General features: G+C 46.0%; 1 protein-coding gene across 1 annotated transcript in view; it reads right to left on the bottom strand.

The window, feature by feature from the left end:
• TDRD12 (tudor domain containing 12) overlaps positions 1-15680 on the bottom strand; it is a 71334-nt gene that overhangs the window by 8088 nt on the left and 47566 nt on the right. The window contains exons 23-26 of the mRNA XM_060650897.3: positions 8468-8655; positions 7497-7707; positions 6405-6497; positions 4358-4530 (exon numbers count right to left, since the gene is read on the bottom strand). Coding sequence (XP_060506880.3) covers positions 4358-4530; positions 6405-6497; positions 7497-7707; positions 8468-8655 — 665 coding nt within the window. The remainder of the gene's footprint in view (positions 1-4357; positions 4531-6404; positions 6498-7496; positions 7708-8467; positions 8656-15680) is intronic.

Genomic DNA, 15680 nt, shown 5'->3' on the forward strand with positions numbered 1-15680 from the left:
CTGTTTGCTGTATCCCCAGTAGACAAAAAAAATTTACGGAATGAATTTTAAAGCTTCAAGTGGCCCAATGGTAATTCAGTTAAGAGTAATTATCTGTTAATTAGATGAACTGGAAACAAAACCAGACTGAAAAAATATTCCCACGCCTTGCCACCAGAAGACATGCAGAACAAAATGGTGAGCAAGGAAGCGCCAGCTTCCCATCTCCCCACAGAAGCCCTGAAAGCACCACCAGGTGCTGCTGAAACCAACTTTCCAGGAGCTAACACCCAAAGGTTGACAACAACAAAGCAAACGCCCGATGAAGAAAAAGCCAGCTTCAAAACCGGAGGAAGGGCCTTTGGCATTTCAACCAGCCCTTGGCCCACCCGCCACGGTGTGGTGGTCTTGCTTTGGGCAAGCAGCAGCCCGATTCCCATCCCCACCTTAAACCAGAGGTAACAGAGCAGACTTTACTCACAGATTACTGTGTGGTCCACTCTGACCTGTCCGGTGGGGGACCTGAGGGACCAAACTTGGAACACAGACGGAAAATGGCGGGCACTGCTCAGAAAAGGAGACCACAAGCCCACAGACGCTGAGGGGAAGGCATCAGGGACCCAGCAGACCACACACCACCTAAGGCCCAGAGGAGAAGCTGGGTGACACTAGGAAATCAGGACATTCACAACCAGCGCACTCAGGGGCAGAAAGCCACACGCATACCGAGGCAAGATGCGTGTTCAGAAACGTCCTGAGGAGACCTCAAGCCTTCACCTTGGGCTAATTTCTAGGCAAGGATTTGGAGAAAATGGGAACCTTCGTGCATCGCTGCTGGGAATGTCAAGTGGAGCAGCTGTGTGGGAAACAGTTCGGCAGCTGAAGAAAATGAACCACGGAATTACCGTATGATCCAGCAATGCCACTTCTGGGTGTATCCCAGAAAGAAGTGAAAGCAGGGACTTCAACAGAGGTTCGTACGGCCATGTTCACAGCAGCACTACTCACGACAGCCAAACATCCACTGACAGATGAAAGGACAAACAAAATGGGGTCTATCCACACAGTGGAATATTCGTCAGCCTTCAAAAGGACGGAAATCCGGATACGTGCTGCGATGTGGGTGAGCCCTGGAAACTTCACACGGAGTGAGCTGAACCAGACACGAAAAGGCCCCACGTTGCATCGTCCCATTGATACGGGGTGCCCAGAATAGGCCGAGTAACAGAAAGCAGAATGAAGGTCTCCAGGGGCCGTGGGGGCAGGGATGGGAGTTAGAGTTTCGTGAGGACAGGGTTTCCGTTCGGGGAGATGAAAACGTTCTGGAGGTGGACGGTGGTGGTGGTTATGAGCAGGGAACATTAACGTCAGGCAGGGGTCGATCAGTGACCCTCGACCCTCAGGGAGGCAGGCTGCAGCTGCAAGTGAGAGGTTGAAGAGGCGGTGGGATTTGGGGGGGGGGGGGGCGGGGGGAAGGGAAAAAGGTATTCCAGACCTGCCTGGACTAGGTGCCAGGAGAGGAGTCTCACAGACTTTCTGATAAGGTCCCAATAAAAAGTCAGGGACAAAAATCCTCGGTGGCTCCCCAGTCAGGACCCCTCACTTTTGACAGCTCTGTACTTTCCCTCAATAAACTCTATCCCTTTGCTGTCTGTTGTTTGCGAGATCCTTTCTTCCACTGGGAAGCCAGGACCGGAGTCTCTCCAGCCCTCCTGTAACATTCCTGTGAATGTACTTCTGGACGCTTAGAAGAGCACAACAGGTTTTATGTGTATTTCACAACTTAAAAAAAAACCCGAGAAATTCTGTTATGCATATTTTAACACAATAAGAAACACATGCAATTTTGGAAATGACTGTTAATTTTTTAGACGTAATAACAACATTCTAGTCAAGTTTCTAAAAGACTTTTGTTACTTCACAGCCTAACCAACACCTGGTATTTTCTTTCCCTCACTTGGGGGGGGGGGGTATGAAGTGCTATTATCACACCGTGGTTTTAATCTGCATTTCTGTGAAGACTAGGGAGTTTGGGCACCCTTTCACATATTCATTACTGAGCAATTCATTCGTTAGACGTTGTGAAGTGTCTGCTCAGGTGCTCAGTCTTCTGCCCACTTTTCCACCAGGTGGCTGCAACGTTCTTCCTGATGAGTCCATCCTTCCCCATGGGGGTGCCAGGTACTTTCGCAGTGACTTCCACAGTCTCTCATCCTCTGCCTGTGGAAGTGTAAACTGGGCCTCCCAGTCTGGGACACTACTGGGCAGCAGCTTTAACTCTGCCTCAGCAATTCCAGTTTTTCCTTTCTTTGTGTGTGTGTGTGTGTGTGTGTGTGTGTGTGTGTGTGAGAGAGAGAGAGAGAGAGAGAGAGAGAGAGAGAGAGAGAGATTGAGCCCTACGATAGGCCCTGTGCTGACAATGTGGCAGAGCCTGCTTGGGATTCTTTTTCCCTCGCTCCCTGTCCCTCCCCCACTCATGCACCTGCTCTCCCTCTCAAACATTAAAAAAAAAAAAAAAAAAAAAAAAAAAAGCCCTGGGGCAACCTGGGTGGCTCAGTCAGTTAAGCATCCGACTTCAGCTCAGGTCACGATCTCCTGGTTCGTGGGTTTGAGCCCCACGTTGAGCTCTGTGCTGATAATGCAGAGCCTGGATCCTGCTTCAGATTCTGTGTCTCCCTCTCTCTCTCTCTCTCTCTCTGCCCCTCCCCCAATCACACTCTGTTTCTCTCTCTCAAAAAGTAAATAAACATTAAAAACAATTTTTTTAAAGCTCATCTGAAAAAAAAAATCAGATTATGTCTCTAATCTTGGTTATAATAAAGACTACACCCTACAATGTCAAGCTTATCTATTTCTTCTGAAAAAAACAGGGAAAGAAAGCCCTACACTAGGAAAAGATGGAAAGCAATTACTGGTCCTTGTATTCATGAAGGAGAGGATGAATAGAAATGAAGGTGGCAACTGCCCTTAAAAAATGGATTTTTAAAAGGCGCACAGGCACAAAAATTAAACTGAAACAGTACAAAGTAACTCTCTCCTGAGGTTAAGAAAGCCAAACAAATGTGGGGATGAAGTTGTGGGACGTTGATGTTTACCAGACACACAGACTGTCCCGTTTACGTGGCGGGGTGTGTGGGCTGTGATGGAGTCTCAGAGGCAGGAAGTCAAGGAATTTTGGGTAGAGGAAAGCAACAGTCCCACAAAGTGTCGAAGAATCCAAGTTTGTTTTTTTTTTTCAGGTATATTTGCATAAAAGGAAGAGAAGTGAAAACGATGCAACCCGGGCTCATTCATACAACACACACAGATTGCAAAATACCAGCCTCAAGGAGTAACACCTATACATGCACCAAAACACAGGCAGGAGGATGTGTTTTAACCACCACCAGAAGCGGCTCAGAGCGGGGAGATTCCTCCCACCAACAGCAGGCGGGGTGAACAAACTACAGTACATTCACACGATGGAATGTCATGTGGCAGTAAGATTTTACGACCTACAGCCACATGCACAACACGGATGTTTTTCACAAGCTGTGTGTGCCCAGCCCAAGAAGCCAGACCAGAGACATACTGCTTGACTTCGAACAAAGTACAAATCAGGGTAGAGCGATCCATGCTCTTCCAGGTCAGGATGGCAGCTGCCCTCGGGGAGGGGGCAGGGGGTGGCACGGACTCACACCCTCTTTCTGATTCAGGCTTGGTTTCTGTGTTCAAAAAGCCCACCAAACTACACTTACAGTGTATATACTGTTCTGTGTGTGTGCAGTCAGGAGAAAAGATAACAAAAGCTGATTTGGCAAGAGATACAGGTAAAACGATACGTCTGGCATCTGTTTTATAATATTCCACCAAAGCAAAAATGGGCTTTGGGGTGTGGATAAAATAAGATCCCCAAGTCTGAGAAATTATCGAAGCTGAGCAATGGAAACATGGAGACTCAGTAACCTAGTCAACTTTCAAAAAAGAAAGAAAGAAAGAGAGAAAGAGAGAAAGAGAGAAAGAGAGAAAGAGAGAAAGAAAGAAAGAAAGAAAGAAAGAAAGAAAGAAAGAAAGAAAGAATCTCGAACACTTGTGAGTTATAGTCCCCAAAAGCAGCTCTTCCAAAAGGGAGACAAAAATCCACTTACAAGGGTGCCTGGTGCCTCAATCAGCTGAGCATCCGACTCTTGATTTTGGCTCATTGTGATCCCAGGGTTGTGGGATTTGAGCCCTGCGTCGGGCTCCACGCTGAGCTTGGAGCCTGCTTGGGATTCATTCTCTCTCTCTCTCTCTCTCTCTCTCTCTCTCTCTCTCTCTCCCCCCTCTCCCTCCCTCCCTCTCCCCTGCTCACACACACTCTGTCTCTCAAGTTAAAAAAAAAAAAAAAAAGTCCACTTACGGGGCTTGGCTTAAGCTTTCTTCACCGGGTGGTGTTTTAGCTCCTTCCTGTAACATCTTCAGGCATTCCATATGCTCTGAGTTGTCAATGCCCATTCCCATTGACAGAATTTCAGCACGAATGTTATAATCAATGACAGAAGTTTTCAGATTTGACAGTTTTGTAACGTGCACCTTGAATCAAAGAAAAAGCACATTTGCAGGAATCACACCGTGAACTTTTAAATCAAACATGCTCTCGGTGACCCCGCGATTCACCATGCAATGTTTGGTGCACACGGGCCTCCCTCTGCCGCATCAGAAGTCACACGTGAGATGCTTCCAGAACCTGCCCCCACACTGCAGAAGTATGGTGAGGTCTGGGGTTGGGAGGCCCAAAACTGAATCCTGAAGTAAAACCCCCAGATGAGACCAATCTATAATGCAAGGACCACACACACAACTCTTACTTTCTAACTTTCTAACTTAATTACTTGAGTATTTTCACCTCTCCTAACAAGGAGGACCCCAAGGCTCGGAGACTTTGGCGCCCAGAGAGGGGCTACGCCAAGGCCCTTAGTCCCATGTTCTGGACAGTTTCCTCCACTGGGTTTTTTCCTGCGACCAAAATACTCTCATCAATTTTAATGTGGATAGAATATGAAGTTCTGCAACATCCTGAGTCCTGCTGACGGGAGGTGCAGACCCAGGACCGTGTGGTCCTTTCATGGCAGGGGAAGCAGCGGGAGCACTTTCCGAAGTGAACACCAAGAACACATTCCCACCTGGGAATGGCACAGGCGCCTCTTTCCACTCAACTGGGGGCCGAGCTGGGCTGGGTGGAGAAGGAAGCAGGTGTGGGGGTCTGTCTCCCCTCCACCGAGCCACGGACAAGCGCTACACTTCGGAGCCGCGGGAGCAGACGCCAGGCGGGTTTTCTGTTTTAGCTTCTTCATTTTCTCAGCTATAGTTTTCACAATCAGTTAATCAAGTTTCCATATTTTTTCTTCTCCATTAAACAACCAGAATATTGACTATTATGGAAACTGAAGACCCCAAATCTTCATTTACCTAAATTGGCAACCTCTACCTTCTCTAGTGAAAATCATTTTCTCTTCTGAACCCCTAAATCTTACACCCAAGCTTCTTGTTGTAAGTGTTAAGGCTTTTCCAGTCTCATAAAAATAACTTCCAGTGGAACAGTTCTTAAGAACTGGATTCCTTTAAATCTTATCATCATGCTAATTTAAGTCCAATGGAGCAAAACTTCAAATTGAAAAGCAGGGTTCTCAGGATAGGAGTTCTTGTTCACGGACAGAAGCCAAGCGCTCCCACACAGGACCTAACACGTAAATATTAGTGCTCAATAAATATTTGCTGAAGGAATGAGGCAGAAACTGTAACCATAATTCAACCTACCTTTCAAAAAAACATTTTTTTTACATGTTTATTTATTTTTGAGAGAGGCAGTGAATGGGGGATGGGGAGGAGGGAGGGACACAGAATCTGAAGCAGGCTCCAGGCTCTGAACGGTCAGCACAGAGCCCGACGCGGGGCTCAAACTCACGAACTGTGAGATCATGACCTGAGCCCAAGTCGGACGCTCAACCGAATGAGCCACCCGGGCGCCCCGAAACCTATTTTTGAAAGCCCAAGAATCCTCGACATGACCGATCCCACGTGGGGGCCACTGTCCTGATGTAGGGCCTCCCCACCAGTGGAGACAGAGGACTGTGAAACTGACTTAATAGTGTACAACCAAACCTTGAAAAAGTGGAACAGAATTATAAATATCAGAGACTGTCAGATGGAGCAAGGAGAGTTTCAAAACGCCTGTCTCCATCGTGAGTGCTGGGTTATAGTGTAAAGGATTCTCTTACACAAGAAATCTACAACCAAATTCATGACCCAAATAATATGTAAAAAACCCACTCTCCCTAACACAGAGATCCCCCAAAACCTCCATTTACTCGAGGCAAACAATTATTCAAGCCACAAATTAGAATGATACGAATAATTTCAGGGGCCCATTCAAACACAGATTTCTTTAAAGAAAAACACACACTCACCATTGGGTCGACCCACACTGTGTTTCCTAAAGCCAGTATCACTTTGGCATCATGCAATTTCCCAATGATTTTATGATGAATGTACCTAGTGATCTGAAAAAGTAAAAGAGGTAACTTATCTGAAGCTTTAAGAAAATCTCTTATCCGGTTTATGCTGTGTACTTTTGCAAAAACCTGTTCCGTGTATTTCCTTGTGCCTTCCCACCTCCCCGTGAGGGGGGTCACAGAGGCCACGGTGCCCCTCTGTGGACAAGGGTACTGAGCCGTGGGGCTCGGTAAGGACAGTGCACACGGCACTTCTGGACTCCCAAGCTGCATGTTTCCCACTGTGGCCAAGTATCCTCTCTCCTCTGTGACCAAGTCTTCAAAGTATGGATGCCCATTTCTTTGGAAGCTCAATGAGAACGAAGCGCCCTGGAATTGAGGGGCCCCGGGCTTCCGTGTACCCTTTCCCAGGCACGTGGCTGTTTTTCCCTCACGTGAGCCCACGGCAGACCAGACGTGCCCGAGTACTCTCTCAGGCACATTTTACCTCCAAGAAAGCCCACCCGCCTTGGACAGCCAGGTGAGCCCACGTGGGATCAGTCTTCCGTGCACCTTCACCTTCAGTGCCTCATCCGGTCTGCGAGGTGACATGCTAGCTATTCCTCCTGAGGGGCCCAGAGGAAATGTCCCTTCCAGACTCTCTCTCCTTGACCATTGTCCCAACCGCAGGGGAGCCACCCCGCCTGGTCAGAGAGTATCCATCACCCGAGCCCCCGGGGGCCCCACCCCCATCTGCCAGGGGGATTCGCCTGGTGCTTACACTGTTTCTTCTCGAGCTGACAGCCAATTTATTGCATAGCAATGCATATTTTATACCAATTCCAAGACCGTGAGCGCTAATGATGACGACGGTGCCAGGCAGTTCTCTGGGGCTTGGGAGCTGGCTCTGGGACGGCGGCTGTCAGCGCATTCCCGCACCAGCAGGGACCCAAGCAACTGCCGCGTTAACTGGCCAGGACCAGGACGCATTCTGCCTACACTCAAATAAACCTCCATTCTGTGTATATTCTCAAAGTCAACAGGACATAAAGAGCCAAAATAACTTACCTTTGGGTTCCATTCAACTTCGTTGTCAGCGGGTTTCACTCTGCAAACAATGAACTCCACCGCCTGCGGGGGCAGAGCGTGGAAATTTTCTGGGAGAGGCAGCAATTGGTGTCTCGTGACGAGTCCAGTCCGGCCTTCGTCTATAAACTTGACGAGGACGCTGTCCGGGCCCCAGCTATCTGCTTTTTGGCTCATCTCCAACACCTCAACCCTGGAGAACAACAGTGGCTTCAGTTTGACACAGAGATCCCAAAGGAACACAATCTTTGCCTCAACCTAGTCATTACATCCAAAACGAATAAAAAGACCCTAACTGCACAGTTTTATTCCAAACTAGAAATAAAAATTAACTGGAGCTGTCACGAGTACTCAGAATGGTTTAATTCAAGTACGTAAAAGAATAAAAACTGGGTAGTACCGTTGAATAGAGTAAATCCCCTTATCTGACAACACAACGAAAATCAACACAGTAAGGTGAACTTTCGAAGGTTCTCATTCTAGGCTCCACCGAGCGGAGTCTGGACTGCCAACCACAGGTGTGAGCAGGTCCCTGAGGCAGACTGCCGGTGTCGGAACACCGACTGTGCCATTTACTGAGCTGAGGTCACATAATCTAGGTGACACCGCCGGGGCTCAACTTGCTCATCTGTAAGATGGGACCCACTTTACAGCTTTACAGGAATGATGTAAGTGTGCCTGTAGGGGGCACAGAGCGACGGCTCAGGAACCTGTGTGTGAATGATACGCTGTCCTCCACGCTCTGTGCTCAGGAGCCCAGGGCTGGGTAAGTCACAGGCACGGCACCGTGCCAGGCAGCTGCGGGGGGACGCGATGCTGCCACCACCCTCCCGGCCGGCAGCCAGGCTGCGTACGTGCACACTGGGTCACATGGACACAGGTCAAAACAGGGATTCGAAACGACTGGGACAAATGCTTCCCAACTTTTAGAGACGAAATAAATAGACCTTTACCTGTGAAAAAGTGTTTTTTCTGCTAATCCATATAATCCAAATTTTTCCACCTTTTCAACAGCTGTGTTATTGCTGTTACCCTTAAAATACTCGTTCATTTCGGCATTAAGGGTTGCATAAAGATCCACGTGCTTATCAACTATACGGCCAAAGTAATGCGTTGCATTCAAAATATAAAAGGGTATTATCTGGGGGAACAAAAAGAAACAGCAAACATATCTAGAAAACAAACTCAATCTAAGCCAAAAAGGTACCTGCCGAAATCAGCACATGACCGAAGGGCCCAAAGCAGGCCAGCAGGGACGGAAATGCAAACGAGGAAACAGGCCAATAAACAACAGGAAACCTTAGCGGACTCACAAGTAAGTGTGGTTTCACTTTAAGCCCTACGGGAAGACTTTCTGTTAGCCTCATTACTTTAAAGCTTCATTATAAATTGTAAGCGTTCCTTTGTTTATTTAATTGAACTTTGCAAAAGTTGTTCTTAAATAGCATCCCTGGGTCTGGAGCTCTTTCTGATCTGTGTTCCGGTAACAGGCAGTACCGTATCGAGGGCCTACGGTGTATGAGGCGCTAGGGATACGAGACGAGCCATGTCCTAGAAGGACCCGCAGCAACCCACGGGCGGACAGATGTGCCGCAGCCGGCACATGAGCGGAAAGACAGCTCTGCACAGGCAAGTGTATGCGGGGTGGGCAGTGCACGAGGAGCAATGCCGGGGAGCACCTATGTTAGCAAAAGCACGGAGAAGGCGGTCTAGACACGGAACAAAACGTCCACGTGAAGGTGGGGAGTCACGAGCTACTGGCAGCAGGCACCAGGACAGAACAGTTACCGGCGGAGAAGGTGCTGCTCACTGGGAGGCAGGGGCAGGCAAGGAGGGGCAGGGTCGCCCCTCACGATCAATGTCACGGGGCTGGCAGCCCATGGCCCTCCTCTGTGGCGCCCCCGGGGCTCCACTGCTGGCCATTCTCCCCCTCTCGTTGCCAACGAGCCCTGTCCTGTGCCACAAACACTTCCATGTTAACTCTGCTGCGGGGATTCGCTGGTTCCTCACCCCGGAACAATCCTCCCCAGGTCTTCTCGTGGCCGGATCCTTCTTCTCATTCGGCTCTCAGTGTAGCTGACCCCTCGGAGTCCCTCCCTGCCCACAGTTTCCACAGGCCCCTTGTCCTCCAGCACGTGTACCCAGCATACCCCCTGGGACTCTGCTGCATTTCACCTTCTCCACAGCACGTGTCACCATCTTTCTGACTCACCTGTCCACTGCAGACCCTCCCAACAGGAGGACAGGTAGCATGTCTGTCACGGGTCCCGAGCCAGCCATTCTGCAGCACCGTGGAGGAAGCTGCCTGAATAAACGCTCAGTGCTTACTCAGGCCCGCCGCCATCCCAGGCAGGGAGCCCGGCATCCCTTCCTGCATGACAGATGGCCTCTGCCAGGGAAGCCTTCTCCCCCACCATTCAGAGGCCCACTGCCTGATGGCAGACAGTGACCACACGGTGGTACGGACAATATGCCCGCTGTGACGTTCCGAGAGCTAAGCAGGACATAATATATACACCAACGACAAATCTTTTAAAATATGCACAAAGAGGGGCACAAAGAGCGGCTCATTTGGTTAAGCGTCCAACTTCGGCTCAGGCCATGATCTCACAGCTCACGAGTTTGAGCCCCGTATTCAGGCTCTGTGCTGACAGCTCGGAGCCTGGAGCCTGCTTCAGATTCTGTGTCTCCCTCTCTCTCTGCTCTTCCCCTGCTCGTACTCTGTCTCTCTCCAAAATAAATATTTTAAAAAATTAAGAATAAAGGATGCACAAAGAAAAATGACAAACTAAATGCACTAAGATGCTAATGATGATTGTTTTAAGGTGACAGGAGTAAAGGGGAGAGTTTCTTTTCTCCCATATTTCCCAATTTAGGAGCCTCTGTGTTAAGCCTCACAGACCTCAGCACACACAGTGAACAAAATCCAGGCCCCAGATGTGGCAGTCTGTGGTTATCACCTTTGCATGGCATTAGCACATCTGAAGACACATTAAGTTGGCAGAATAGAGGGGGCAAAAAGAAGCTTGTGGACCAAAGGAGGCCTCCAGAAAGGGTGACCAGCTCATCCTGGTTTGTCTGGGGCTTTCCTGCTTTCAGCACTAAACATCCCATGTGCCCAGAAAATCCCTGGTCCTGGGCACACCAGAAGGGTCCCTTCTAGTCACACCCCTGCCTGTTTTGACTCCACTCTCACCAACAGTCCTGCACATAACTAATTCACTTTGCTACAGTCGCAGGATACAAGGTAAGGACACACAAATCAACTGCATTACTAAATAATCAGAAAATGAAGTTTAAAGAAAAATAACATTAATGTCCAAAAACATGACCTATGAGGGATAAAGTTAACGAAGTACAAGATCAGCCTACCAAAAATTATAACACGTTGCTTAGAGAAATTAAAGATGACCTAGATAAATGGAGTGATAGCTATACCATGTAAATGGACAAGATGACTCAGTATTGTTAAGATACTTATTGTCAATTCTTCCCATATTAATCTATAGACTCAATGCAATGCCCTTTGAAATCCCATCAGGCTTCTAAGTAGAAACTAGCAAGCTGCTTTAAAATTTTTCAATGTCAGAAGGATATTAAAGACGACAGGCAAGTTGGGAAGACCTCCCTACCAGTCTCCAGGATTATTTATAAAGTGACAGTAGTCAAACCAATGTGGCACCTTACAAGGGTACACAAACAGACCAAAGAATAGAAGAAAAAATTCATAATTCACAAATATGGTTTCCTAATTTATGTCAAAGGTACTAGTGTAATTTAAGGGGAAACGAAGGTCTTTATGATAAATGATGCTAGTGCAACCATTTATCTATAAGGGAAAAACCTGTCCCTTATCCATACCCCCCCCCCCCCACACACACTAATTTGAGATGGATCACAGACCTAAATGTAATACCATAAAACTTCTAGAATAAAATAATAGGGAAAAATCTTTGCAATCGTAGGATAGGCAAAGATTTCTTATGGCATGAAAAGCACAAAATGTAAAATAAAAGAGTGAGAAAGAAGACTTCATCAAAATTAAAAACTTCTGCTTTTCAACCGAGGGAAAATATTAGCAATTTATCTGACAAAGGATACCCATAATACATGAAGAACTCTTAACAACTCAAATTTAAAAATAGGCAAAAACATGGGCAAAAAGTGTGAAAAGAGAGTTCATAAAAGAGATACAAAGGGCCAAATGAGCAGTGAAAAGAGGTCCAAGATTATCACCAGAGAAATGCAAATAAGATTATCTGTGCAAATGCAATGGTGTGGCAAAAATTAAAGACTGAGAACACCATGTATTGAGAGTATGCACCTACTGGAACTCTTGTATGCAATGCTGGTGAGAATGTACAATGGTACCACCACTATAGAAAACTGTTTGGCGAGTTCTTACACACTTACACACACACACACACACACACACACACACACACACACACACACATCATCATATGACCCAGCAATTCCACTGTCTCACTCAAAAAACATGAAGATACAGATCTAAAAAGATTTGCAACACAGAAATTCACAGCAGCCAGAAACTGCAAACAACTCAAATGGCATGAACTTGTGAACAGACAGGCAATCCACGGGAATCCTACTCGATAAGGAAAAAGGTGAATCTCAAAAGCATTATGCTGAATAACAGAGATAAGACTCAAAAGACTACGTATTGTATGATTCCATTACAAGAAATTCTAGTAAACACAAAGGTCTAGTGACAGAAAGCAGGTCCAGTGGCTGCCAGGAGTTGGGGTTGGGGATGAGGGGCCAGGAGAGACCTTTCTGAGGCAATAATAATGTTCATATCTTGACTGTGGCAGTGGTTACATGATTGTACATATTTCTCAAAACTCAACAAACTATACATTTAAAATAATGATTTTTACTGTATGCACACTGAACCTCAATAGAGCAGATTAAAAGGGAGGATCTGGTTAGAGGGGTTCTGGGAAGGTGACAGTGGTGAAGTGTCATGTGTTTTGACTCTGAATCCCCATGTAAAGACAGAGCAATGAGATGGCAAAACCAAATACCGGGAGCATACTTTACAACAAAGCTAATCGACAAAATATCCCCACAGACCCCAAAATAAAAGCAGATGAGGAAGATAACAAAGGAGAAAATCTAACTGACCTTGGGTTTCATGATGACTCTGTGAATATGCCAAAAGTATGATTCCATGAGAAAAACAAGTGGAAAGTTGGGACTTCATTACAATTAAAAACCTCTGCTCTGCAAAAGGCACTCTAAGGAGAACGAAAAGACAAGCCACAAGACTAGGAGAAAATTTTTGCAAACCACGTATCTGATAAAGGACTGGTATCCAAAATCTACAAAGAACTCTTAAAACTCAACAATTAGAAAACAGACAACCCAATTAAAAAATGGGCAAAACACCCTGAACAGAGAGCTCACCAAAGAGGACATACGGGTGACAAGTAAGCACACGAAAAGATGCCCAACATCAAACATCATCAGGGAACTGCAAACTGAAACAATCAGGTACCACTACACACCTACTGGCATGGCCAGAATCCGAAACGCTGACAACATTAGCTACTGGAGAGGGGTGAAGCAACAGGACCTCTCATTCTTTGCTGGTAGGAATACAAATGGTGCAGTCACTTCACGTAACAGTGGGGCAGCTTCTTACGGAGAAAAACAGCCTTACTATACAAGCCAACAATCGCATTCCTTGTCATTATCCAAATGAGTTGAAGACTTACGTCTGCACAAAAACCTGCACACAAATATTTACCATAGTTTTATTCATAATTGCCAAAACATGGAAGCAAGTGAGACGTCCTTCAAAAGGTGAATGGATACACTATGGTATACTGAGCAATAAAAAGAAATGACCTATTAAGGGATAAAAAGAAGCCAGTTTGAAAATTGAAAAAAGCCAGAAAAGCCTACATAAGGTACAGTTCCAACTGTATGACATTCTAGAAAAGGCAAAAATATGAGACAGTAAAATATCAGCGACTGCTGAGAGTTTCAGGGAAGAGAGGAAGGGTGGAGCAGGGGGGTCCTGAGCCGTTGAAGAGTTCTGTGGCACCAACGTAGAGTCATGTGTCACTCGGCATTTGGTAAAATCCACCGAATGTTCGCTACAGGGAATGAATCCTATTGGAAACTACAGACTTCAGTTAACAACTAAACGTATCAATTCTGACTCATCTATTGTCACACATGTGCCACACTAATGCAAGATGTTACTAATAGGGGAAGCTGTTGGGTGGTATCGGGAACTCTGTATTTTCTGTTCAGTGTTTCTGCAAACTTAAACTGCTCTAAAAAATAGATATCTAGAGGTGCCTGGATGGCTTAGTCAGCTAAGCGTCCAACTTTGGCTCAGGTCACGATGTCATTGTTTGTGAGTTCAAGCCCCACATCGGCCTCTCTGCTGTCAGCACAGAGCCCGCTTCAGATCCTCTGTCTCCCTCTCTATTTCGGATTCGTGAGCGTGCACATACACGTGCTTTCTCTCTTAAAAATAATAATCATTTAAAAATACATAAGTAAAGTATCTATTAATTTAAAGAACAACAACAAAATAAGCAGATGAGCCAAACCCAGCCGCATCACGAAGCCTGCGTGTATCACTGTCTGTGCAGGAAGAAGCACATGCAAGAGCCTAAACACAGATGGGCCTAAACACAGGAGTCCGCAAGCGGCTACAGGTACTCAGTGGAAACACCGTGGGTGGGGGCGGGGGTGGGGTGGGGGGAGGGCCAGTGAGACGGGAGCAACTGAGCCTGGCAGGTTTTCTTCCATTCCAACAGTGGGTGAAGGCTGGAGCCCCAGGAAGTCTGCAAACTATCCATCCAAAGACAACAGACATGAAGGGCCAAATGCATGTGGGAGACGGAAATGGAGCCAGGAAATCTGCACAATCTCAGAAACTATGTCCCCACCTATTTTAATTACAAGAAAGAAACAGCAGAAAAGGAAACTTGGAAATTATCAATGTTACCCTGACTCAGACATTCTAAAATTCAAGGGAGATATATTTTATCTGAAAAGGAGCTGTAGCAAAGCATTAAGACCAAATTCCATATTAAGTTATAACAAAAAAGAGAATAAGGAGAGTAACAGTCCCTGCAGATAATGGGAGTCACTGGGAAAGATGTATCCACAACCTAGATCAAAACTGTACCCTTCAACTTGAAAACAAGCTACCTTTCCTCTTGTTAATTAAGAAAATAATGGGGAGCCGGGCTGGCTCAGTCAGTGGAGCATGTGACTCTTGATCTTGAGATTGTGAGTTCAAGCCCCACACGTGTGTGTATATATATATGTGTGTGCGTGTGTGTATATATATATATATACATGTGTGTGTGTGTGTGTATATATGTATATGTATATATATATATATATATATATACATATACATATACATATATATATATATAATCCTCTCGAGAGGGAGAGAGAATATATACATATATACGTATATACACATACATACACACATACACACACACACACACATATATATATATACACACACACACACACACACACACAGAGAGAGAGAGACATACATGATAAACAACATGTATAAAGGAACATAGACCAGAAAAACTCAGAAATGAGGTAACAGAACTAGGGAGACAGAACGGCACAAATGAGCAGAACATAGTTGCTTTAGGGAAAAGGGAAGGTAAAAAGAAGTCCTGAACTCAAGAAGAAAGGAAGAGGGGTGCCTGGGTGGCTTAGTCGGTTAAGTGTCCGACTTCGGCTCAGGTCATGATCTCGCAGTTTGTGGGTTCGAGCCCCACATTGGACTCTGTGCTGACAGCTCGGAGCCTGGAGCCTGCTTTGGATTCTGTGTCTTCCTCTCTCTCTGCCCCTCCCCTGCTTGTGCTCTCTCTCAAAAATGAATAAACATCAAAAAAAATTTAAAAACAAAAAGAAGAAAAGAAGAAGTATTAAAAAGGATTCAAAAGAAAGTGACAAACTCTTAAGTCAGCAACTTTATCTACATTTCAGAATTTCCTCAAAGGACCATGGATATCGTGAAGAGACATGTGTTATCACTGCACTATTTTTAGTAGTCCCCAATGAAAACAACTTTCTTTCTGAAAGTACAACTAAAAAAAAATCCTTTGATTGTTGAGGTTGGTTTATCTATTTTCTCCATTTGAT

This window comes from Panthera onca, chromosome E2, assembly GCF_046562875.1.
Source record: "Panthera onca isolate mPanOnc1 chromosome E2, mPanOnc1 haplotype 2, whole genome shotgun sequence".
Classification (NCBI taxonomy): Eukaryota; Metazoa; Chordata; class Mammalia; order Carnivora; family Felidae; genus Panthera; species Panthera onca.